This window comes from Cebus imitator, unplaced genomic scaffold (assembly GCF_001604975.1).
Source record: "Cebus imitator isolate Cc_AM_T3 unplaced genomic scaffold, Cebus_imitator-1.0 Scaffold129, whole genome shotgun sequence".
Lineage (NCBI taxonomy): Eukaryota > Metazoa > Chordata > Mammalia > Primates > Cebidae > Cebus > Cebus imitator.
Genome location: NW_016107444.1, coordinates 4,741,524 through 4,767,989, shown reverse-complemented (window position 1 = coordinate 4,767,989; position 26,466 = coordinate 4,741,524). Strand labels below are relative to the sequence as shown.

At 39.8% G+C, this 26,466-nt stretch overlaps 1 protein-coding gene and 1 long non-coding RNA gene across 9 annotated transcripts in view; one reads left to right on the top strand and one right to left on the bottom strand.

Moving 5' to 3' along the window:
* The window catches only part of ULK4 (unc-51 like kinase 4), a 620,462-nt gene that overhangs the window by 217,716 nt on the left and 376,280 nt on the right, over positions 1-26,466 (top strand). For 7 of the 8 annotated variants that reach the window (XR_005202208.1, XM_037742908.1, XM_017540957.2 and 4 more), the window contains 3 exons: positions 5,456-5,507; positions 5,606-5,750; positions 23,598-23,681. Coding sequence is in view for 7 of the 8 variants with exons in the window: in XM_037742908.1 (XP_037598836.1) it covers positions 5,456-5,507; positions 5,606-5,750; positions 23,598-23,681 (281 nt within the window). In the remaining variant the exon portion in view is untranslated. Of the gene's footprint in view, positions 1-5,455; positions 5,508-5,605; positions 5,751-23,597; positions 23,691-26,466 lie in introns of all 8 variants that reach the window. The other variant, XM_037742907.1, reaches the window with a different exon arrangement.
* LOC108312811 overlaps positions 1-26,466 on the bottom strand; it is a 420,933-nt gene that overhangs the window by 68,067 nt on the left and 326,400 nt on the right. The gene's annotated exons all lie outside the window — the stretch shown is intronic.

Sequence of the window (26,466 nt, the reverse complement as noted above, 5' to 3'; positions counted from 1 at the left end):
CAGCTCACTGCCACCTCTGCCTCCCAGGTTCAGGCAATTCTTCTACCTCAGCCTTCTGAGTAGCTGGGACTACAGGCACCCGCCACCATGCCCAGCTAATTTTTGTATTTTAGTAGAGATAAGGTTTCACCGTGTTGGCCAGGATGGTCTCAATCTCTTGACCTTGTGATCCACCTGCCTCGGCCTCCCAAAGTGCTGGGATTACAGACATGAGCCACTGTGCCACACCTAATTAAGTATTTTAGACAGTGTCTTGCTTTGTTACCCAGGCTGGAGTGCTGTGGTGCACTCACGGCTCACTGTAACCTGGAATTCCTGGGTTCTTGCAATTCTCCCACTTCAGCCTCCCAAAGTGCTGGGATTATAGGCAAGAGCCTCTGTGCCCAGCCTCAGAATGATGTTTTTAAATGCAGAAAATGAATAAAATGCGTACAGTTCTCTAGGAAACTATATGTATTGAAATAAAAAAATATGTTTTTAAAAGGAACAAATTTTTCCTGATGCTTGCCAGGTAGTCATGCTTGCTGTGTTTCTGAGAGCTCCCTTCTGCTCTGGCCCAGCGCTGCCCTCACTTCGGGTACGCTGGGAGCAGCTCTTCATATTTCACGGTAGTCCTCCTGTGAGTGTCACCTCGAGGGATTTGGGGCCAGAGGCTGAGGCTAGAACGTTTCCTCAATTTGTCACTTGAGCAAATTTTTTTTTCTTTTAATTTCAAGTTACTTTCTTATCTTTGTCTGGTGTCCTCTGGATTATTATCTAGATGATTGTTTTAATTTTCATCTGTACATTTTCAAATTAAAGTAAAAGTAAATTTCTCTAAATATCTCAAATAACTAAATACAAGAAGACCCAAGTCATTCCGTGACTCCAATTCAGGCCTCGAAATCTAACTCTTAGTAACTGTTTATTTCTGGTGACCAAACACAAAGGCAGCAGTAGCGACAGTAACACGCCCCTTGGCCTCTTCCGTGAAACCTGGATTTTCTGCCTATCCCTATGTGTATACTGGTGGTTATTTTATATTTGTGTAAATACATACTTATACATTGGGTCTTTTCTTTCCTAGCCCTTAATAGCTATTAAATTTTGATAGTGGCAGTGACAAAATCCCTTTACCTACATACTGTGTCAGCTCATCTAAACAGTTACTTTCATGTTTGTGTGTCTGTCTCTGTGTGTATCTAATGTGGGTCTGCATACAATGTTTGTGTAAACGTTGGGATGTTATCAGTCACACAGATTTCCCTTTATCAGTTATAGAGAGACAATAACCTGTGAGCTTTATATGGACATGTGCTGTATTATTTCATTAAATTTCCCTTTGATTTGGTTTGGCTGAGTCCCCTCTCAAATCTCATCCTGAATTGTAGTTCCCATAATCTCTGCGTGCTCCTACATCCCCGGTGGGAGGTAGCTGAATCGCGCGGCAGTTACCCCCATGCTGCTCTAGTGTTAGTGGGTGAGTTCTCATGAGATCTGCTGGTTTTATAAGGGGCGTTCCCCCCTTTCCTCGGCACTCACTCCATCCTACCACCTTGTGAAGGAGGTGCCTGCTTCTACTTTGCCTTCTGCCATGATTGTAGGATTCCTGAGGCCTCCCGGGCAATGCGGAACTGTGAGTCAATCAAAACTCTTTCCTTTATAAATTACCCACTCTCGGGTATTTCTGTATAGCAGCATGAGAATGGACTAATGACTAATACCCCCTGTTGGTAGTACTCTGTCCACTTCCAAGTTCCTATATATGTCTGTTTCTGGACTCCTTTTTCTGTTCCATTGATCTTGTCTAGCTCTGTGCTTGTAGCATTTTGTTTCCATCAGAGTAAATGTGGTAACTTGTTAGAGTTAACCGTCCTTTTCCCAAGCTTTTTTGGAAGCTTTCTGTTTTTTTGAGACAGAGTCTCAGTTGCCCAGGCTGGAGTGCAGTGGCACAATCTCAGCTCATTGCAATCTCTGCCTCCCAGGTTCAAGCGATTCTCCCACCTCAGCCTCCCAAGTAGCTGGGATTATAGGTGTGTGCCACCATGCCTGGCTGAGTTTTGCATTTTTAATAGAGATGAGGTTTCATCGTATTGTCCAGGCTCAACTGGAACTCCTGACCTCAAGTGATTTGCCCAACTCAGCCTCCCAAAGTGGCTCCTAGGCATGAGCTACTGCACCTGGGCAGTTTTCTGTTCTTCTTGAACCTCTGCTTTCCATGTATATTAAAGAGTCCATATGAGGGGTGTGAAAACCTTGTTAGATTTTTGTGTGTGTGTGTTGGAATTATAGATTAATTTTCAGAGAATTGGCCTCTCTAAAGTCTTTTTATTAAAGACTATATCATTTGTTCACTTCTCTAACGTTCTTGTTTTCTTTATGTAACTATATATTCCTGATCTACAATTTTCCTTCACTCTGAAGAATTTCTTTAAATATTCCTTATAAAGCAAATCTATTGGTGAAAAATTTCTTCAATTTTTGTCTATGAGAAAGTCTTCATTTCTCCTTCAATTTTGAGGGATAATTTCATTGCATACAGAATTCTAGGTTGGTGGCTTTTTTCTCTTAGCACTTAGGAAATTTCATTCCAGCACGATGTTTCAGGTGGACTGAACTTAGGTAAATGGGCCCTTTGTGTAAGGTTTTATGTTTACCGAAGGCCAGGAGCTAGGCTGTGTTCCTTGTTTGTGATAGTTGTAGGTTTCAGAGACTAAAATTTCCTCTAGTAACTAAGTCGTTTTCTCTCCTGTTGTCTTTGTGTTTCCCTCTAAAGAGCTCCATCTTAAATACCACCTGTGTCAGTTGTAAGGCTGTGTTATACTGCACCCATGTTGATGTTGTGGTAAGGTGGTGGGGGAAGGGGTGTTCTGCAGTCCTGTGATTAGGTCTTACTCTTTTAGTTAGTACCTAGGCTGTGACCTTCACAAGTGCTTCTTAGCGTCCCCAACCTCCCACTGTAGGTGAGACAAGAAGGCTAGAAGGGCCTGGAGTTGGGTATTTCCCTTGTCCAGGGAGTTAAGTTCTGCTAAAACCCCTTTAAGTTAGGCTGTTGTAAAATAGTTTCCCTTGAGTCCAGACCTTTGTTAAACAATGCTCTGAACGTACTTCAAAATAGTAAATTTCCTCTTCCCTTACTGAAGTACCAGGAGATTTTTTCACGTTCACTCTGAGAAGTGTTGGTGGGGAGCTCTGACGGTAACATTTAGGGGCTCCCCCAAGGCTGGGTCTCCAGGAGTGTCTTATCTCTCCAGCTGGTCCATGCTCAGTCTCCAGCAGTCAGTCAATCACCGTTTACTTGCTGTTCTGGTGGCTCCAGTGGCGGGTCCTGCTCCTGGTAAACTCCGATTTTCCAAATTCGCTTGTCCCTTTGGTTTTGGGGTTGGTGGTTTCCTATAACTTCAGTTCTTTGATGTATCTAAGAAAAGTTGTTGATTTTTAGTTTGTTCAGCCTTTTCTTTGTGGTATGGTTGGTTGTGATGATTTCCAAGCTCTTTACATGTTGGTCTAGAATCCAGAAGTCCATCGATGACTATAGTACTTGTAAATATATGCATTTACATATACACATACACACAAATATGCACACATATACATTTATATCAATATATATATTATTGCTAAGATCATGATATTGCTGTTGTAAATGGGATATTTTTTGAGTTATTTAATTGGTTGTTGTAGGTACATATAAATGTTACTGACCATCGTCCTTAGGCTCTCAGTGAAATAGAAATTGACGAGGCCAAAAGAGTTTTCCCATATAAGGCTTCATTGGAGCTCATGCCCGGGCTTAAGGGAAGCATCATGAGAGAGGGAGAGAATTCCCTGACTGCCTCTCTGAAGAGCTGATTGGAATTTTTTATTAGACAAAGTGCAGGAATTGATAAATAGGGTAGGGTATGCAGGCTGGGCTGGGCAAAGCAGACCGTGAAGCGTCAGGGTGCAGGTCAGCACAGCTGGTTGCGATGTATATCTTAAGAAATGGACCACCTGGTGGTCTGGCCAATGGCACAAAGCTGTCATTCCTTCCTGAGGGGGACACTCCACGGTTTGTTTTGGGTCTCCAAGGCCAGTTACTGGAATTCCGTAGGTAAAAGGCATGGTTAAACATGGGTGCGTAGAACACAGCGTGACTAAAGCCCTGGGGTTGGTGGGTAAGGCGTCAGTGAGGTACTGGTGTGGGTTTTGTGATTAAGGGAAATGTGTGAAAGAATGTGTATGAAAGAATGCTCTAGTGAGGGTGACGCCAAGCCTCGTTCCTACTGTGTGTCATAAATGCTGTTGATTTTTCTGTGGTCTGACAGGCTTTCTTTTCCGGCCATGTTTAATTGTTTTTGAATTTCTTGAGATGGGCACTTAGATCATTTGTTTCAGTCTTACTCCTCTCCTGATATACACTCTTCAGCCTTTAAGATAGCTGTCAATCACGTTGGTATCGTCAATAGCAGTATGTATTTCTTTCTTTTGCATAGTTTTTGCTTTAGACATAACTACAAGTTTGGAGTTCTCAAAATACTTTGGTGGAGCACGATATCTGTGCTTTGGGTGATGTGATCGGACATCACTTATTGGAAGAGGGCAAACAAAACATCGCTGGTTCTTAGGGTTCTCGTAAAAATGTCGAGATACACTATTGCAGATACATTTCCTATGTCAAGTGGAGATAGAACATGTTAATACAGATGGCCGCCAAGCGCGTATGGAGACTCTTGCCTGTGTGGGACGTCGTTTTGTTGGTAGGAACAGCAGGATGTCACCTGGCCGTGCACAGGGTCTCCTGCTCTTTTATCAGTATAGAGAGAACGAGCACACAAACAATGGGAATTTTGTTTACTGTCACTAAAATAGTTCATCAAATGAAACAGTCGTTTTCTTCATTAGACTAGAGTAGGGATTTATTCTTTCTTTATTGGTATTTTGGAGGAAAATACTTTTTTTTTGGGTGAAGTTTCACGCTGTGTTTGATTGTGCTGTGATGTCACTAGGAGCTTGCAGGGGTGGTTCAGGTATGGATTTACATCTTTGGGGTCTGTTTCTAAAGATAACAAGGACGAACTTACAGTTGTTGGATGTATTTGATGAAACATGGGGACTCTGGGTCTCTTTTTTCCCCAACATTTTGATTGTTGTTTAGGTTAAACTTGATGTACGATCATCAGCTCATACATATTACTTTGATGGTTTCATGCCAACCTGTGCCAACTAGATTTTGCATTTACATTCGGAAGTTCCTTTCGTAGACCCTGAAGATTTTGAGAAATTGCTGTTTTGATTTTCATGATGTCATTTTGACCTGATGACTTTTTTAGAGTTAAATGAACTTGGTGGTTTATGAAATGTCATGGAGAGTTTAAATCCGGGATAAACTTAGCCGTTGCTTTTCTACTCCTTTGATTAGGGATTCTGTCTGTGGAAAAAATGTAGTTTGTGTTGATGGAGATTGGAACTGAGTCTTCTGCGTGCTTTCTTTTAGGTCGTTGAGTATATCCTGCCACCCTTGGTGTCTTTGGTTCAAAGCCAGAACGGTAAGTGTGATGACACCAGCAAGAATTCCATCAGCTACACACTCCGTTTGCATTCTGTCTCCATGGAGTCACGTTCTTGGCGTTGTGTTTTTTCCCAGTGGAGTGGAGACTCTTCAGCCTGCGGTTGCTCTCAGAAACCGTATGTCTACTTGTGAACCAGGAGTTTGGGGATGGCAAGGAGGAGGCCGGTGTTGACTCTGACAGAAGTCTTCTGGCTCTCATTCGAGATGTCTTACTTCCCCAGTAAGTATCATGCAACTATCTTCATGCAGGGAAGGGTAGGCTATCCAGGAAGCTTCTGTGGAACTAGGTTCAGTGATGGCATTGGGGTCTTTGTGACCTTATATTTATGCACATATGCTTGCGTACTCATTGTAAAAAAAGTTTAGAGACAGATACAGTAACTGTTAGCCTGCAGAAGACTCAGGAGAATCTCAGTTCATCTTCACAGATATCCATTTAGAGCTTAATCTGTTTTCTGCCAGAAACATGATTTTGAAGTTATACAGATTTAAAGGTGTTCATGGCTCAAGGGGTAAGGGATATGATTTAAGATCAATATTACAAGACTATGGGAACATGAAATTGAGACTTCTTCTGGTTCTACTCATATATAACAGAGACAGAGGTAATCCCTTTCCCCAAACTCTTGGAATTGAAATGAGGTTTAGTTATGAGCAGGACTTTCTCAGGGGTTGGGAGGAGGTGGAACAGGTAATGAGTATTCATGAAGAGAAAGGGGTTTTGTGTTCTTTCACTCCATCGCTCGTAGAGCAAACACACAACAGGATGACTCCTGAGACCACCTAATGCAAACGTGCGAAACTCCAGAATGTCACCTTATAGTTGAGGGGACGCTGTCAACTGTATCAAAGTTAGTTCCCAACCCTCTGTGTTATACGTCAGTATTAAAGAAGATTTTGCGAAATTAAACAAATGCTAGATTGTGTATCACGCATTAATATGCTACCTGATCGTGGCTTTCTTCAGGGCCCGTGCCGCAGTCTGGGTCAGCTCAGCGCGTGTGCAGGAAAGACAGCCTGACTGAATGCGTCCCTCTGTTGTTGCAGCTTCTTAAGATCTGCTGTCCTCATTAAAAAAAAAAATAATGATCATAATAAAGAGACCGATGGAATTGCATTCTGATTTTGGCCAATGTTAAGAGTGTGAAGTCTCTCATATAATATGAGGTTCACATGAAAGAAAACCCAAATAACTGAAATGGCCAGTTGCTGCAGATGAAGCACTCAGCCACTCCAGCTGGTTGAGGAAGGTGCCTTTCCCTAAGTGTGTGGGTGTTCTGTGTCCACCCTCAGCCTTCCAGTGTTGGGGGAGCCCGTCTTGACTGGCTGGAGCTTGGTCTGTAATGGCTTGATTGATAGGCCAGACTCTTGTTTCTTTTTTCCTTTTATACTTCTGCAGTTGGTTTCAGGGAGATCTCTAATAATTAATATGTACTGTAAGAATACTTTTGATGCCCATAGTAAGACAATTAACTATATGAAAAACTTCTGAAACTGTGTCATGTGGAGTTTGCTCAGTGATGAGCTGTCAATAAGAACCTTTTCAGTTACATTCGTGATGTATGAGTGTGTGTCTGTGCTCTGTACTTATGTGAATTCAATAAGTGATTATACCCTTCTCTAATGGGATTAATGCTTTTAGTGCATTCTAAGTTTTGAAAAGTATTCATATGTAATTATAAGCATCTTTCAGAAAAGGAAATGCCTTAAACATAGTTTTTGCACAAAATATGATACTTAAAGGATGTTCTTTGAGAGCTGAGTTCAGTGGCTCATGCCTGTAGTCCCAGGTACTTGGGAAGCTGAGACTGGAAGATTGCCTAGGCCAGCTTGGACAGCATAGCAAGGCTCTGTCTTTTAAGAAAAAAACAAAAACAAAAAGAAAATACGTGCTTTGGATATATGCTATGTAAAAACTTGTAGAGAAGCGTTTTCGGGACCTGAGTTGTCTCCCTTACACAGTAGGGATCAGATTCACTCAAACAGGACTTCACAGTCTGGCCATAGATTGTTTGCAGCTCTGTTAATCTGAAACCACATTTCTGTATATCTGAAGTCTGCCCAGTTTTGGAACAGTTTGTAATAAAAAGTGTTAACTCTAATTCAGTGATCCTGTGTTACTGATTTGAGCTGGGATTAAAGATTTCCTTTAGTGTGAGTCTGTACTTTTTCCAGAGATGAGGAATTAAAGAGGAAAATGTAAATGTAAACCACATGATAGTTCAAGAACATAAATAATGTAGATGAGTTCAAGTTTTTATTGAACAACTTGAAATGCACTTCAGGTAACAGTATGGAATTTATTTGGATGTGCTGTGGAATGTTTTCAAAGCTTTCAGACTGATTTTGCTGTAGAGTGTAAGCCTTGGCTCTCATTTCAGCCTCCAAGCCTTCGTTTTCTCATCTGTGGAAAGTACCTACCTCAGATGATCATTGTCCAGATTAAATAGGGTGCTTCTTTTAAAACACTTAGTACAGTGTATGGCAAATGGCACCCTCTTGACAAGTGTTTAGTACCATCACTGTTAGTGTCAGGCTCATTATTTTAATCTCATATTCATCTTTAAAGTGAAGATCATCATAGGGCAGTAATAGTGATGTTACACACTTCATAGAAATGAACTGGCTGTTAAAGTAGATACTGTTTGTCGTGCCTTCCTGGCATATACAGTAAGGGCTAACGGAAGTAATATAAAAAAACTGTAAATGAAATACAAGTAACACATTCATTTAACTTCTTTGACTCTGGGAAACTAGAACCTTAGCAAGGAGTTTGATCTTTGAAGATAACTCTTGGTAATAATAAGTTTAGAAATACTAATAATGGAAAATCCGTGTTCTCCATTGAGTATATAAATACAATGGCTTAAGAATTAAGAAGTTACTAGAGTCCTTGGGAACTATACAGCACCCACTTCAGTTTAGCAAGTAGGCACAGTGGGGTTTATATTTTTATTTTGTTAAGGGTTTAGCCCTCTTGACCTTAAACGATACTTTTGAGAAAGCCGAGGTGACACTCTTTTCACGCGCATGTATGGTAGGCACCCCAGCTTGCACAGGAAAGTATTTCATTAGTCAGGACTTTATTTGCAAATAACACCCAATTCAAATTATAAGATAATTTGTTTGCTCACATGACTGAGAAGTCAAAGACTTGTGTATGCGGCTGGATTTAGGGCTTGATTTCCGCCTGTGATACTCCCTGGATATGCCTTTCTCACCATCTCTGCTCTGCCTACATCTGCTCTGCTTTGTTCTCAGAGAGACTCCTGTTCTCATCCACTTGGTAGTTAAATGGTTCCTGGCAGAGACGGTAATCCTAGAGAAAGAGTGGATGTCTTTTCTAATACTTCAGGAAACAATCTCAGGAAGGACAATAATGTAATCTTGTTAAGTAATGTAATACCCACGTGCCAGGTGCTTATCACAACTGCTGTGTAATATGAACAAAAGCTCAGTTGTAAGAATAAATCTCAATATGATGGCTCTCCAGAGAAACAGAGCCAATAGGAGCTGTGTGTGTGTGTGTGTGTGTGTGTGTGTGCACGCACACATGCGTGTATGTGAAATAAAGATTTGTTTTAAGAAATCAGCCTGCATGGTTGCAGAGGCTGAGAGGTCCCAAGGTCTGCGGTTGACAAGCTGGAGACAGACAAAATTACATGCTGAAAACAGACTTAACTGCAGAGTATTACTGAAGACTGCATAAGAAAGCAATAAACACGAATGCAGAGCAGGAATCAAAAGCAGAGCCTGTGGTGGTGTCGTTGCTGTCTGAAAGCTGGCGGGCTTACGCTGAAGAGGAGCCAGAGTTTCTGTTCCAGTTAAGAGGCAGAGAAGACCTATGTCCCAGCTCAAGGCAGTCAGGCACGGAGTTCCCTCTTACTCAGCCTTTTTGCTCTATTCAGGTCTTTGATTGATTGGATGAGATCCACCTATGTTAGAAAGGGCCATCTGCTTCCCTGAGTGTACAGATTCAAACGTTACTGTCATCCAGGAACACCGTCACAGCCACACCCAAAGTGATGGCTGACCACATGTCTGGGTACCCTACTTATAAGTAACTTGACACATCAAGTTAACCATCACAACGTGTATCAAAATACCGTGAACTGATTACTATTTAAATTGATGCATTAATTTCGAAAAATCATTGCCCTTTCTCAATGTGCATGCTTTACTTTCTAAAGAATGAACTTCATAGTGTTTGCTTACAACCTGTCACATGTGGGTTATAATACCATTTGTAAAGAGACAGTATTTGAGCCAGACTTTGAAACCTGGGTGTGGCTGGAGAGGAAACAAATGGAGCAGTTGGGCGCACTGGCTCGCGCCTGTAATTTAGCACTTTGGGGGGCCCAGCTGTGTGGATCACCTGAGCCCAGGAGCTTGAGACTAGCTTGGGCAATGTGGCGAAACCTCATCTCTAGAAAAAGAATACAAAAATTATCCACACGTGGTGGCGCACGCCTGTAGTCCCAGCTCCTCAGGAGGCTGAGTTGGAAGGATCACCTGAGCCCAGGGAGGTCGAGGCTGCAGTGAGCCGTGACTGCACCAGTTCAGTCCAGCCTGGGCAACAGAGTGAGACCCTGTCTCAAAAAAAAAAGGGGGGCAGGCACCCCAGGCAAGAAGGGGATAAGCAAAGCTATGGAAGAGGCAGCAGACTGGGCAGGAAGCAGGCTGGTTTGTTTCCTGCAGAAACCTGCACATTGAGAGTCAGGTGAAATAAGCTGGAGAGACAACATTTTCTCTCTTCATCAGCTCATTTAGTTACCTGATACTAAATGCATCTTATTTGACAGGCGTGTTTCTAACTGCTAGAAACATTAATGACCAAGATCAGGATAGCCTTTGCCTTTCCACAGAACTTACTCTCTGACAGTTCTAAGAATTTCAGAAGTTCTTGTTTTTCTTTCACTGAAGAAGTGTGTAAGTCATGTATGTAAAAATGTTTACTGAAATGCTCTCCCCATTCAGTTACTGTCCTGTCTTTAATACGGTTGGAATGCAAGTGTCATAACTGAGTTATCTGTGTGATTAATGAGCAAAGATTTTTTTCTCTTCTGGGAGGAAAGATACCACATATACTCAAAAAATTACCTCATGATTTATATTCAGCTGAGAGACAAGATTTAATTTTAAAGGTTTATGCAGAAGAGAAGAGGCAGTATTTAATGGAACTTAAGCCCAAACTGACCTTATTAATTAAAATCAGCACCTCTCAGGAATTTAGTATCAAAGTCATTATCAGTGAAATCTTAGTATTAAAAGTAGTTTTCTGCTATTTGGACTTTTTTTCCAGAGGCTTGTTACATAAGGTGAGGACATTTCTCTTTTGGTATTTAAATGTGCATGGGGCTAGATTTTTCACTGAGGAAACATCATTGCTTTTTCTTGGGGAGGTGGCAATTTCAATACCCTTACGAATACAAATCTAATTTGTATTAATACTATATTGTGGGATTATGCATATGCACCTTAAGACCGTTCCAGTCTTCCTCACTGCCTCCTTTTTTTCTTTTTTTATTAATTAATTCCATAAATACATATTAAGTGACTTTCGTGTGCCAGGCACTGGGGATGCAATGGTTAACAAGCTCACCATCCCCCCCCCCCCAGTGAGCTTACATTCCTATGGGCAAGACAGAGCAACGAAGAAATGAATATGCGGGGTGACTTCAGCTAGTGTGAGTACTGTAAAGAAAAGTACGAGCGTTAGGAGGGAGAGTGAGTGTCGGGAAGGGGAATGGGGAGGCCGGCTGTTTTCAGTAGCGTAGTCAGGCAAGGCTGAAGCGATGTCGCAAGTCGTGGGAAACATTTGCCATGCAATTTGCCTTTGGTAGACTGGAACCATTTTGCCAACATATATTTTAGTTTTAGATATATATTTTTTAGCTTTGAGTGTTTCTATTGAAAAGAGATGATGCTGCTGTAAATGAGCTTACAATATTTTTTTGACAGTATGGCATTCAACATTTCTCTCCCGGGGAAAATGAGTACAGCCCTTCTTTTTTGTAATTCTCCTGTGACTTGTAAAATCATCAGGGCCATAGTAACTTCATAAATTATTCAGGCTTTGTTTTTTGGAATCTGAGAAAGAATAGATTCCTTACAAATTAAAATGGCATTTCCTTTTAGGAATTGGAATTTATAGGTGGATTCTATTAGCAGCAACACACTGTATGGTTGTTTAGCTGCCTTAGGAATAACGTCCAGTAAAAGTCACGAGTTTGACTACCTCATTTCTCTCAATGTGGCTCAGAGGACACTGGGATGATTCTGTCTTGCTGCTTTGTCTCCCTTAGCCATAAGCAATCTATGTGAAAATAGGTATAAACCTGACCATCTTTGATAGGAATCTGAATACAAAGGAGTACTTCATTTTTGTTCTTTCCTTAGATAATTTTTTTAATTAAAAAAATGTTTTGGGGTGGAGCCCACCACAGCTCAGCAAAGCTGCTGTAGCCAGACTCCTCTCTAGATTCCTCCTCTCTGGGCAGGACATCTCTGAAAGAAAGGCAGCGGCCCCAGTCAGGGGCTTACAGATAAAACTCTCATCTCCCTGGGACAGAGCACCTGGGAGAAGGCGTGGCTGTGGAAGCAGCTTCAGCAGACTTAAATGTTTCCTGCCTGCCGGCTCTGAAGAGAGCAGTGGATCTCATAGTACAGCACTCGAGCTCTGTGAAGGGACAGACTACCTCCTTGGATCCCTGACTCCTGTGCCTCCTGACTGGGTGACACCTCCCAGCAGGGGTCAACAGATACTACATATAGGAGAGCTCTGGCTGGCATCTGGCAGGTGCCCCTCTGGGATGAAGCTTCCAGAGGAAGGAACAGGCAGCAATCTTTGCTGTTCTGCAGCATCTGTTGGTGATACCCAGGCAAGCAGGGTCTGGAGTGGACCTCCGTTAAACTCCAACAGACCTGCAGCAGAGGGGCCTGTTAGAAGGAAAACTAACAAACAGAAAGGAATAGCATCAACATTAACAAAAAGGACATCCATACAGAAACCCCATTAGAAGGTCACCAACATCGAAGACCAAAGGTAGATAAATCCACGAAGATGAGGGAAAAAACGCAAAAAGGCTGAAAATTCCAAAAACCAGAATTATTCTTCTCCTCCAAAGGATCACAACTCCTCGCCAGCAAGGGAACAAACTGGGCAGGGAATGAGTTTGATGAATTGACAGAAGTAGCAGAAGGTGGGTAATAACAAACTCCTCCGAGCTAAAAGGAGCATTGCTAACTAGAATAACCTGTGTAGAGAAGAACATAAACGACCTGATGGAGCTGAAAAACACAGCATGAGAACTTTGTGAAACATACACAAGTATCAATAGCCAAATTGATCAAGTAGAAGAAAGGATATCGGCGAATGAAGATCAACTCAATGAAATAAAGTGAAAAGACAAGGTTAGAGAAAAAAAGGGTGAAAAGAAACGAACAAAGCCTCCAAAAAATATGGGACTATGTGAAAAGACCAAATCTGCATTTGACTGGTGTACCTGAAAGAGACAGGGAGAATGGAACCAAATTGGAAAACACTCTCCGCGATATTATCCAGGAGAACTTCCCCAACCTAGGAAGTCAGGCTAACATTCAAATTCAGGAAGTAAAGAGAACACCACAAAGATACTCCTCGAGAAGAGCAACTCCAAGACACGTAATTGTCAGATTCATCAAAGTTGAAATGAAGGAAAAAAATGTTAAGGGCAGCCAGATAGAAAGGTCGGGTTACCCGCAAACGGAAGCCCATCAGACTAACAGCAGATATTTCTGCAAAAACGCTGCAAGCCAGAAGAGAGTAGGGGCCAGTGTGCAACATTCTTAAAGAATTTTCAACCCAGAATTTCACATCCAGCCAATATCATAGTGAATGTGTGAAAGCTGGAAGCATTTCTTTTGAAAACCAGCACAAGGCAAGAATGCCCTCTTTAACCATTCCTATTCAACATACGATTGGAAGTTCTGGCCCAGGCAATGGGGCAAGAGAAAGAAATAAGAGATATTCAAATAGGACGAGAGGAAGTCAAATTGTCTCTGTTTGCAGATGACATGATTGTATATTTACAAAACCCCATCGTGTAAGCCCAAAGTCTTCTTAAGCTGATAAGCAACTTCAGCTAAGTCTCAGGATATAAAATCAATGTGAAAAAATCACAAGTATTCCTAAACACCAATAATAGATAAACAGAGAGCCAAATCATGAATGAACTCCCATTCACAATTGCTACAAAGAGAATAAAATACCTAGGAATACAACTTACAAGGGATGTGAGGGACCTCTTCAAGGAGAACTGCAAACCACTGTTCAAGGTAATAAGAGAGGACACAAACAGATGGAAAAAGATTCCATGCTCATGGTTAGGAAGAATCAATATCATGAAAATGGCCATACTGCCCAAAATAATTTATAGATTCAATGCTATTCCCAGCAAACTACCATTGGCTTTCTTCACAGACTTAGAAAAAACTACTTTAAATTTCATTTGGAACCAAAAAAGCCTGCATAGCCAAGAGAATTCTAAGCAAAAAGAACAAAGCTGGACGCATCACACTACCTGACTTGAAACTATACTACGAGGCTACAGTAACCAAAACAGCATGGTACTGGTACCAAAACACATGTATAGACCAGTGGAACAGAACAGAGGCCTCAGAAATAGCGCCACACATCTACAACCATCTGATTTTTGACAGACCTGACAAAACAAGCAATGGGTAAAGGATTGCCTATTTAATAAATGGTGTTGTGAAAACTGGCTAGCCATATGCAGAAAACTTAAACTGGACTTCCTCCTTACACCTTATGCAAAAATTAACTCAAGATGGATTAAAGACTTAAAACTTATGACCTAAAACCATGAAAGCCCTAGAAGAAAACCTAGGCAATAACCATTCAGGACATAGGCATGGGCAAAGACGTCATGACTAAAACACCAAAAGCAATGGCATGAAAAGCCAAAGTTGACAAATGGTATCTTATTAAACTAAAGAGCTTCCACACTGCAAAAGAAACTATCATCAGAATGAACAGGCAAGCTACAGAATGGGAGAAATTTTTTCCAATCTGTCCATCTGACAAAGAACTAATATCTAGAATCTACAAGGAACTTAAACAACTTTACAAGACAAAAACAACCACATCAAAAAGTGGGGAAAGGACATGAACAGACACTTCTCTAAAGAAGACATTTATGTAGCCAACTAACATATGAAAAAAAGCTCATCATCACTGATCATTAGAGAAACGCAAATCAAAACCACAATGAGATACCATCTCGTGCCAGTTAAAATGACAATCATTAAAAAGTCAGGAGACAGATGCTGGAGAGGATGTGGAGAAATAGGAACTGTTTTACACTGTTGATGGGAGTGCAAAATACTTTAACCGTTGTGGAAGACAGTGTGGTGATTCCTCAAGGATCTAGAAGCAGAAATATCATTTGACCCAGCAGTCCCATTACTGGGTGTATATGCAAAGGATTGTAAATAATCCTATAAAGATACATGCACACATATGCAGCACTGTTCACAATAGCAGAGACTTGGAACCAACCCAAATGCCCATCAATGATGGACTGGATAAAGAAAATGTGACACATATACACCATGGAATACTATGCAGCCTTAAAAAGGATGAGTTCGTGTCCTTTGCAGGGACATGAAACTGGAAACCATCATTCTCAGAAAACTAACACAGGAACAGAAAATCAAACACTGCATGTTCTCACTCATAAATTGGAGTTGAACAATGAGAACACATGGACATAGGGAGGGGAACATCACACACTGAGACCTCTTGGAGGGTGGGGGGCTAGGACTGGGATAGCATTAGGAGAAATGCCTAATGTAGATGACAGGTTGATGGGTGGAACGAACCACTGTGGCACATTTTTATCTATGTAACAAGCCTGCACATTCTGTACATGTATCCCAAACTTAATGTATGGTAATAATCAAAGAAATGGCATTTTTATACCCTTGTACTATAAAAAAAAGTTATTGCTGGGTATTTTGGCTCATACATGTGATCCCAGCACTTTGATAGGCCAGGGCCGGCAGATTGCTTGAGGCCAGGGGTTTGAGACCAGCCTGGGAAACAGGGAGACTCTGTCTCTCCAAAAAATTAGGAAGTATTAGCTGGACGTGGTGTTCTGTGCCTATAGTCCAGTTACTTGGGAGGCTGAGATAGGAGGATCGCTTAAGCCCAGGAAATTCAAGGCTGCAGTAAACAATTATTGTGCCCCTGTACTTCAGCCTCGGTGACAGAATGAGACCTTGTCTCAACAAATAAAAATTTTGGATACATTCTATTTATATATATTTATGGGTACATATGAAGTTTTGTTACATGCATGGAGTGTGTAATGATTAAGTCAGAGTATTTGGGGTACCTTACTACCCAGGTATTTAGCATTTCTATGTGTCGGTACATTTTAAGTCCTCTCAGCTTTTTAAAAAGTACAATACACTGTTGTTAACTACAGTCACTCTACTTCTCTATCAAAGAGTAGAACTTATTCCTTCTACTTAACTGCATGTTTGTACTCATTCACCAACTTCTCTTCATTTTCCACTCTACCTAGACATCCTCCCTGGTCCCTGGAATGTATCATTTCACCCTCTAATTCTATTAAACTTTCTGGGCTCCCATATAAGAGCAAGTGGTATTTGTCTGTTTCTGCCTGGCTTATTTTACTTACTGAATATAATGATATTTATTTCCATCCATGTTGCTGCAAATTACATGATTTCTTTCTTTTTTTGTGGTTGAATAGTATTCCATTGTGTGTGTATACCATATTTGTTGAGGGACGCTAGGTTGATTCCTGATCTTTGCTGTTGTGAATAGTGCTGCAAGAAACATGCGAGTGCATGTGTTTCTTTGATATATTTATTTATTTTCCTTTGGATAAATACCTAGTAGTGGGATTGCTGGATCATGTGGTAGTTCTATTTTAAGTTTTCTAAGCATTCTCCATACTGTTTTTCATAATGGCTGTATTACATCTTAACAAAAATGCATAAGAATTCCTCCTTCTTAGCGTCTTTGCCAACATCTCTTCTGTTTAGTCTTTCTAATAATAGTCATTTTACTTGGCGTAAGATGATATCTCATTGTGGTTTTGACTTGCATTTCCCTGATGATTTGATATTGAGCTTTTCTTCATGCGCTTTTTGGCCATTTGTATGCCTTCTTTTGAGAAATGTTGGTGACTGTTGCCCACTTTTAAATGGGATTATTGTTATTATTATTTTTTACTGCTAAATTGAGTTCCTTATATAGTCTGGATATTAGTTCCCCTCTTATTTGTGTAGTTTGCAAATATTTTCTCCCATTAAACAGATTGTCTCTTTATTGACTTTATTTTGCTGCACAGAAGCTTTTAAGATTAATATAGTCCCATTTGTCTATTTTTGTTTATGTGGCCTGTGCTTTTGATGTCTTAGCAATAAATTCTCTCCCAAGACTTAGCTATAAATTCTCTCCTGAAGAATTTTCCCTGTGTTTTCTTTTAGCAATTTTATAGTTTCAGGTCTTATGTCTTTAATCTATTATGATATATATGATGAGAGAGAGAGATCCAGTTTTATTCTTCTGCATTTGGTTATCCAGTTTTTTCAGCACCATTTGTTGAAGAGAGTGCCCTTTTTCCAGTATTTATGGCATTGTTGAAGATTAATTGGCTACAAATGTGTTGATTTATTTCTTACTTCTCTATTCTGTTCCATTGGTCTGTGTGTCTATTTTTATACCAATACCATGCTGTTTTGGTTACTGTAGCCTTGTAATATATTTTGAAATTAGGTAGTGTGATGCTTCTGGATTTGTTCTCTTTGCTCAGGATTTCTTTGACTCTTCTGGCCTTTTCTGTTGTTGTCATTCCATATGAATGTTTTGATTCTTTTTCTATTTCTGTAAAAAATGTCCTTGGTATTTTCATAGAGGTTTTATTGTATCTGTAGATTGCTTTGGAGAGTATGGTCATTTTAATGATATTAATTCTTCTGATCTATGAGCATGGGATGTTTTTCACCTTTGATAAACCTTTTGTAGATAAAATTTAACTTGAGATATTTTTGCATCAAAAGCATCATAATATTCTACCTTCTTTACTTACTCATTGTATAATGTTTTAAGTCTGTGCTGAAATTGGCACATTTAGGTATAGTGATCTTCTTATGGATACAAACTACTAAAATGTAAATTGGGATAGTTTGAGAGTTGTGGTAGGTAATAGAACATAAAGTTAAATATTATTTGCTCCTTCTCAATCAGGATAATTATACCACTTCAGTTCTTTGGATGTGTTTTGTAAATCTTGGGTATTGCTTTATTGAAGTAATTTCTTTTATCTATTTTAGGCTTTCAAAATGAAAATTCGCTGTTGATCTAATTGAAGAGACAACCCAGAAGAGAGTAGGGCTTACTGTATGCAATTATATTTAACACTTATTTGAAGTACCTACGTTTCTTTTACTTAAAAAAGTATGTGTGTGTATATACATACCTATATGAATATATGTAGGTTTTCCCACCAGACTGTCCATTTCACCATTCCTTTATGTATCTATTTAACTATTGATGTACTTTTGTCTGTGTATCCATGCAAAACACCAGAGAATCACACAGAGCTCAATCACATAAAAAATCACAAGACTGGAAAGTCCTGAAGTTAACTATTATTTGATTTATACTTAATTTCATTTTATAAAGTTTTGTGTCAGGGTCTGTCCCACAGACCTCAGCTGCGTGACAGATGAATAAATGTACTCAGACACAAATTTCCAGTGAACAAGTGGCCATGAGACACTCACAGAGATTGCAGCTACACAACCCTGACTAGTTGGTCCTCTTCGCATTTATTCAGTATAGATTTAGCAACAGAGGCTCTAAGTCAACACACTTCTGGAGAAAGATTAAAGGCCAAGTTCTGAGCCCAAAGCAAACACCATTAGAGGGTAATTTCCCTGGTCCGCCTCCCGCTGAGAGGGCCATCTGGCTCAAAGGTTAGTTTTAAGATCACATGAGTAAACAAGTTAGTTAGATAAACTCCCCACATTCCTTTGTTTCTACTCTAATTTATTTAACTAAGGGAAAAAGGCTGACTTCAGCCAAGAACTATAGAAAAAACCCTTACATTTTCCAAAAGGGTTTGAGCCTACATTCTCTAACTTTCTTTCATATTTTTCTCTTAATATTTTTGCCACCACCCTGACTGAATCCCCACAGTTTTGGAGTTGACTAACGATGTTACCTAGTTCACATTTTCAAAGGGACTGTACAGAAAATGCCAAAAAGCATCAGCCATCTACCCTTTTCTTGTAGCAGTCTAGAGGAATGTCCTGGACATTCTCATTAGTTGGTTAGATTTTACCTCAGGGTCCTTGTTGTTTGGCAACCTGCTGTGTACCTAAACCCAGAAAAGCTCTTTCCACACACATCTCTGTAAACTCTTCAAGCCTCAGATCCATGTCTCATTCTTTTAGATCTGCATTTTAACACATTACCTTCCTCAAATCCTTCCTTTGCTTAGAAACATTTTAACCTAAAGATTGTAGAACACATTAACAGTATTTACCCAAGTATTCAAGACTCTCAGTGTTTTGCTTCTTGTCTACCATTTGAAGTTAATATATTCCTGCTCCATTCTTTGGTTCCTTCATTCCTGGTGAGATTTACCCAGTACTTTCCGAAATTCTCTGTTTGGAACCTGTCTGCCCCCCCATTCATGGACATTGTATTATTATTATCTATGTCTGTGACTATATATATATTTATATAATACTATATTATTGACTGTCTCATAATGAAATTATGTATACCTACATTTATAAGTGTACTAAAAATCATTTAAACAATTTCCAATCACTAAACGTTTAGGAGTTCTCTGTGTTTTACATTATATATAATGCTTCAAAGACCATTTTTTTTATGGCTGCATCCTTGGACACATTCTTGTTTCTTTTTGTAGAATTTCTAGGAGTAAAATTCCTGTGTAAAAGTTTATATACATTTTGGCCAGGTGCCGTGGCTCACTCCTGTAGTCCCAGCATTTGAGAGGCCAACATGGGAGGGTCACTATAGTCTAGGAGTTCAAGACCAGCCTGGGCAACATAGTGAGACCTTGTCTCCACAAGAAATAAAACAATTAGATGGGTGTGATTGCGTGCGCCTGTGGTCTCAGCTACTTTGGGATGGGAGTAGGAAGGGGGCGGGGCTGAGGTGAGAGGATCCTTTGAGCTTGGAAAGTTGAGGCTGCAGTGAGCCAGGATCTTGCCACCACACTACAACCTGGGCAACAAAGACAGACCCTGTCTGTCTCCCCAGCCCTTAAAATCATATGCATTTTAAAGGTATTTAATACATTCTGCTGTTTTTTTTCCCAAACAGCATGAACCTTTGTATCACCAGCTTCCTTTTATGCAACTGCCCATTTTATTGTACCCTCGTTGACTCTGCTTTGTGTCCCTCCAGATGGTCATGAAGTAGATCATTTCTTCCCCATGTTTCTTGGCCATTTATTTTCTTCTTTGGTGAATTTTGTCTGTTTTTCTGTGGTGGGTTTATTGATTTGCAGTAGCTCTTTATATAGTAAGAACATTAACTTTTTTGTTTCACCCACATTCTGCAAATAATCTTTTCCTCATTTGGTTTGTTTTTGGTGGTTTTGCCATTCAGAAATATTTAACTTTTAAAAACTTTAAAGTTATAAGTATTTTTCTCATTCATTTTACATTTGTTAGGCTGAAGAGGGCTTTTTACCCAACAATATGTGAATATTTACTCATTTTCAGTATTCTAATGAAGTCAACATTTTTAACTTAAAATTTTAATTTATTAGATACATGTTTTCTTGAGATACGGTCTGACCAGTGTAACTCCCTTTCTAAATTTGCTTTTTCCTGTCCAGCGTTAGGTGTTACCTTTCTTTCCTTTCGATTTATAGTCATGCGTCACTTAGGAGTACGTTCCGAGAAATGCACCGTTAGGCAGCTTTATCATTGTGCAGACATCATAGAGTTTGCCATCCACAAGCCTAGGTGGCAGAGCCTGCTACACACCTAGGCTACGTGGCCTAACCTGTTGCTCTCAGGCTGCAAACCTACGCAGCACGTTACTGCACTGAATACTGCAGGCAACTCTAACACAGTGGTAAGAATTTGTGTATCCAGACAGAAAAGGTATAGAAAAAAGTTTTATATGACTATTGTTGCATATGCCATCTGTCATTGACCAGAAGTGTTGTTACGTGGCACCTGACTGTGTATGTGTATTCTTTAGTCCACCCTATATATAATAATTATTGTGGCTTTATAATGTGTTCTAGCTTTTTATTTAGCAGAATCTTCCTGATTGTATTTCATCCTAAAGTTTGTTGAATATTCTGGGACCACTCCCCCACATTCTCAGCACACTCCATTGAGATGTAAATTTGAGTCTCTGGCTGAATCCCTGCAGAATGGACTTCTTCATTTATTCAGAAAGACACTTTCCTTTACTTGACCAATTGTTTGATCACGTCCCTCAGAATATCTTCCCACGATAATCCAGAGTTACTTAGCCAGTTTCAGTTTTCTCCCAGCTGAGCTAATTGGGTCCTGTTTATACCAGGCACTTGACGGGATAGGGATTTATTAATTATAGGACTGGTAATGAAGAATGGAGAGTCGGGGGCTATCTCACCTTCAGCTTGTTGACTTAATTCCCGAACATGTGATTTTTTAAAAATGGATTTTGTCTTCTTCAGGATGGATGTGAATTTGGTATGAATGACCTTTCCTGCCTGGACCTCTGCTGCTTTGGCTTCTAGCAAAGACGTCTTGGTTAGATTAGATCCTAGAGGTGGAAGTGTGAGGTTCAGGGACGCCTTCTGCACTGGGCACTGTGGTGTCAACAGTGATCTTAATCTGTGGCCAGCCTCAGGGCACATGGAGTGCGCCTCTCCAGCCCCTGTCCATCAAAATGGGCCAGGTCTTCACTGGTCAGTCTTCTCTGAGGCCATTTCAGGAGTCAGGGCTCATCACCGTATATTTTTTTCTGCTAAGTTGCATTCGAAGGAGTGCAGGACTCAATTACTATCAACTTAGCTGCGCTTTCAACGACAAAATAAATCACAGCCTACCTTTGGCTGGATCTTGCTCACCATTACAAGCCTATCGTTTGATTAAACTAAAATATATTCAATATTTGTATTCTAAACATGCCCATTATGAATTTTGCCCTTTACTTTTTCCAACAGGAGGAAAACAGAACAATGTTCTTTGGGAAAATCCTTACGCACAAGCTAGTAGTACAAGCTTTATTCTCCCTCCTGTTTCAAGGTTAGATAACCTCAGACAGCCTCAGGACACTTCGATTTCAGTCAGTCGTGTTTCAGCAGTGGTTTTTTGTCTTTTTTTTTTTTTTTTTTTTTTTTAAAGAGACAGGGTCTTGCTCTGTCACCTAGGCTGGAATGTAGGGATGCCATCATAGCTCTGTGCAGCCTTAGATGCCTGGACTCAAGCAGTCCTCTGCCTGAGCCTTCTGAGTAGCAAATACATACATTTGCTTACAGGCTATATAATTAGGCTTGTTGCACAATGATTTCCAAAATGAGAGTAAATAAGCTCTGAGTCAGCCTGGGGCCCTACTCTCTAGATGAAAAGCGTCTGTTTTCTATCACAGATTTTTAAATATCCAGTTAGGAAATTTAGAGGCATTTTTCTCTCTTTTTTGTAGCTGGCTATTCCAGAGAATGAAATAATCCAGTTGGTTAGTTTGTCGGTTTAGTCATTTGATGCTTGTTTACTGAGCATCTGCACGTTGCTGCATCCTGGAGAGTGAACCTCAATAGGTAAGACATAGTACGTAAACCAGCCTCTTCCTGGCAAATCACATTGGAAAACAAGCGTCGGAGAATTTTGTTGTGGAAGTTTTGATGAAGACGTTTTGAGTTTTATTCTCTTTAGTACTAATTTAACTTAGGTTTTTCAAGTATTAATAATAATAATTGCTGTGCAAAGAAGAGTTAACATAGCAGGCCCGATGCTGCTCTCCATAAAAACTTTTTGTTTAGAAAAATGTTGTAAGCAAAACCGTAATTGGCTAGACATCTAGGAACTTGGCTGTCAGAGCGCACCCAGTTAACACTTAGCTGGTAAGGGTGGTTCACTGCGTCTTGACTGTTTGAGCAAACAGTATGGTTTACCCTGAACACAGCTGCTTTCCTTCTGGGAATCTGGAATTTTGATACATTTTAGATAGAGGTTGCCTACAGGACCCGCCCCTTACAAAAAACTTTGGCCATTATGTACCCAGTAGACTTCCTTGGGCAGAAACATCGCACACATGTGCTGGGGTAAGAGCGTGACCCCTCCTGGAAGACAGAGGACATAAGGAAACTGGCACCTGGCACCCTCCCGTCCTCCGTGTGACCCTTTCCCGTGTGATCCAGAAGGCGGCCTTCCTACGTAGCTGTGCGACATCGTAGCCTTGCTGAGTCCTGTGAATTCTCTAGCAATTCTCTGAATGTGAGGGTGTTCTTGGAGACCTTCAACACAAATGCCTAATGTTTATTGATCTCTTATGGTATGCCCAGCTCAATACTAATTGTTTTACATGGATTATCTCACTGAATCTTCCCAAGAACAATGTTCTATGAGGTAAGTGACTATCATTATCAGCACTGGAAAGTGAAGTTGTTCCAAACTTTAAGAGGTTAAGTAACCTGTGTAGGTCTTATGACTCATAAGCTTATTTCAGTGTCTGTATGTTTTTCAGATGTTTGTACCTTATGGCATACTACATTATTTCTATTTTCAGAGTAGCATTTAAGTGAAGAAAACTACTGAGTTGTTTTTCCTTTTATCTTTCAATTTTTGGTTTATTCTATTATTTCAGTAGAGCATTTGCCAGTAACTTTCTGAGAAGGGCACATGAGAGATAAATTACTTAAATCTTTATTAGTGTGTAAAATATCTTTCTCTCTCAAGCTAAATTGATAGTTTGGTTGGATATAGAATTCCAGGTTGGACATAATTTTTCCTGCTGAGTATTTTAAAAATGTCTTTACCGTTTCAGGTATGAGCACATTCTCGTGGAACCTGACCCAGTACCAGCATATGCCCTGAAACTGCTTGTCGCGATGACCGAACACAGCCCAACCTTCACTAGGTACTGGAAGTTCACATTTCTTTTTCTGGTGTCTCACCTATAAAATGAATTTTATGTGTTCTGAAAATGTTATTAAAGATGCTGAGATTCCAAACGACCAATGTTTGAGTTGTCAGAATCTCATTTTTCAATGTTTCATGAGTGGTAATATCTGTCATTTATGCTGTTTTGACTCTTCTCATATTTTAAATTTTTATTAGAGTTGGCATACTGTAGAATGCATGCTGCTTTAAAATGATAATTTCTTTTAAGAAATAAGACAATATATGTACTTTAAAAATGTCAATCAGTGCCTCATTTTGTACTGAACAGTTTATTAAATCTCAGTAGTGTTTATTGACTGTTATTTGTTACCATTTTATTTAGTTGATGTACTTCTTGTTAAGCGGTAGAGGCTTTTACCTTTATTGAAGGCACTGAATATGATGATGCCAAATTTCTTTAGAACTAGTTGCTGAGGATGTATTTAGTCTTGTAAAGAATAGCTTCTCTTAGAGAACACCCAGGCCCACAGAAGCGGAAGAAAGGTAGAGGTTCTTTTTGCTTTCAAAAAAGAAAATTACTTTTCTGCACAGGTGTTGTCTGAGGACCTTTTGGGATCTGAATACCGTCTGTAGCTGCAGTGTGTCTCCAGAGCTACCGGTTGGTCTTTAACAAAGAACCAAATCACACAGCCCCAGCCGTCTCCATTCCCGCTGGGCTGCTGTCCCATCACGGAAAGTACTGCATTCTTGTGAGCCACTCTGACTGTTGTCACCAGGAAAGAAGAAAGGCTGTTTTTAGAAAGTACTGATATCCCAAACACTCGTCCCAGTGGGTGTGTCAGGACACAGATGTGCCCTGACTGAGTCACAGGTGCCAAGCTGCTCTTGTTCTCTGGGTTGTAGAGCGCTGGGCTGTGGTAGTTCTAGACCCCGCCACCTTTCCTCATCCATTTCTAAAGGATGCCGTGCAAATACTGCCCTCGATGCTCTGAGCCATGTTGCAGAAGATTCCGGGGAGCATTGAACTGATACCCTTTTTATCTTTGCCAGTTGGAAGCAAAGCGTTTGCTTCAGTGTTTCTGTAGTCTTTTAAGGACAGCCTGAGCAATGAGCCTTCCAAATTCATCACTCAGAAGGCATCACTCTCCATTCCTAAAAAAGAAATTTAATTCTAAAGAGTGGATCTGTTTTAGAAGTTGCATAAAAATTCAGATAGTTGTTTCTTTCCTGAACTGGACATCAAGTGCTAATGCTGCATCCTCATTTTATCCTTCTGTTAGGTGGAACGTGTTGCAGTCATGTTTTTAAATGTTAACGTGGGCTCATTCACGTGTCATATTTCCAAGACTCCTTTCCTTCTTGCCGTCTCTATTCAGCTGAATTTCCTCATATTGAGGAGAACAACCCTGGAGAAGTAGAAGCAGTTCTTTGGCCTCTATAGAATCTTTTCATCTTAAAAGTGATTAGAAACTAGGTTTAGAAGTCCATTTACTCTAGTTTTAAAAAAAAAACTTCACAAGCAGAATTTAGTGGAGTAGTTTTTGTATTTTTTTTGTTTTGATTGAACTATGTTTGAATATACTGCTTTTGCTTTAAATTCTAACCATAAAATCAAGAGATCTCCTTGGCTTCTCTATCCCCGACACCCTTGGCTTCACGGGCCTCTCCCTGGTGTTCAGAGTTGTTGTTACTTTGGTGTACGTCCTCCTGAATTTTTTTCTGGCTACTCAATTTCTGTCTGTCTGTCTATTGTCTATCTGTATTTATCTATCTCTCTGTCTGCCTGCCTGCCTCCCTCTCTGTATGTATATATGTGTGTGTATATATATGAATATATATACACTTATGTGTATATACCTATGTACATGCACACACACACATAAATACTGAAATAAATAGATTTACTTTGTGGTGGTTGATTTCAAAAAACCTAGATAGTATCATTCTGTATGTATTTTCCTGAAATTTGCTTTTTCACTTAGCAAAATGATTTGGAGGTCTTTTCATATCATTTTTATTCATACTCTTGTCAACATCTTTGCCAAACAAATGAATGAAAATGGGATCTCATTTTATTTGCATTCAGGTAACTAACTAATAACAGTGAATCTCTCTTAATGTTTATTCACTGTATTTAATTAAAGTGTGAAAGGTACACAGCCTTCAACCTTCAATTCTACTTTGAAGGATTAGTTCTAGAGAAAAATTCACATATACACAAATAAAATTCTACTAAGGCAAATAATTTTAAAGATGAGAAAATTTTATATAATTTATATAATTTTATATAAGTAAAACGTAAATTATGATATAACTATACTGCAGAACACCATGTAACAGTTTAAAAGGGCAAGATACAGTTTCAATACTGATATGCAAAGATATCTAAATCATTTTGTTAACTGAAATTACTTATTTACCTCCCCTGTCCCCATTAGACACTACCTTTGTCTTATATGTGGTCTCTTTCCGAATACCTGTGTCTTATTTGTGGTCTCTTTCTGGATTCTGTTTGTCTTTTCCTGAGAAACAGAGCGTTAAAGTAAGTCTTGCTTCATGTCAATTATGGTTGAGGCTCCGAAGGTTAAGGAGGACAAGAGCAATGCATTAAAGACCAATTACTGTCCCACACTTCAAAGGGAGGTCCTAGCAGCATGTGTGCAACTTGCAAAGTCCATTTATACACCTTAAGGAAAGGATAAAGGGGGAAAAAGTAATCAGACTTTTGAGTTTGTTTATTTCCCTAACTGTTTAAGAATGGATTTTAAGTGCAACATTTTGCAATGAGTAGT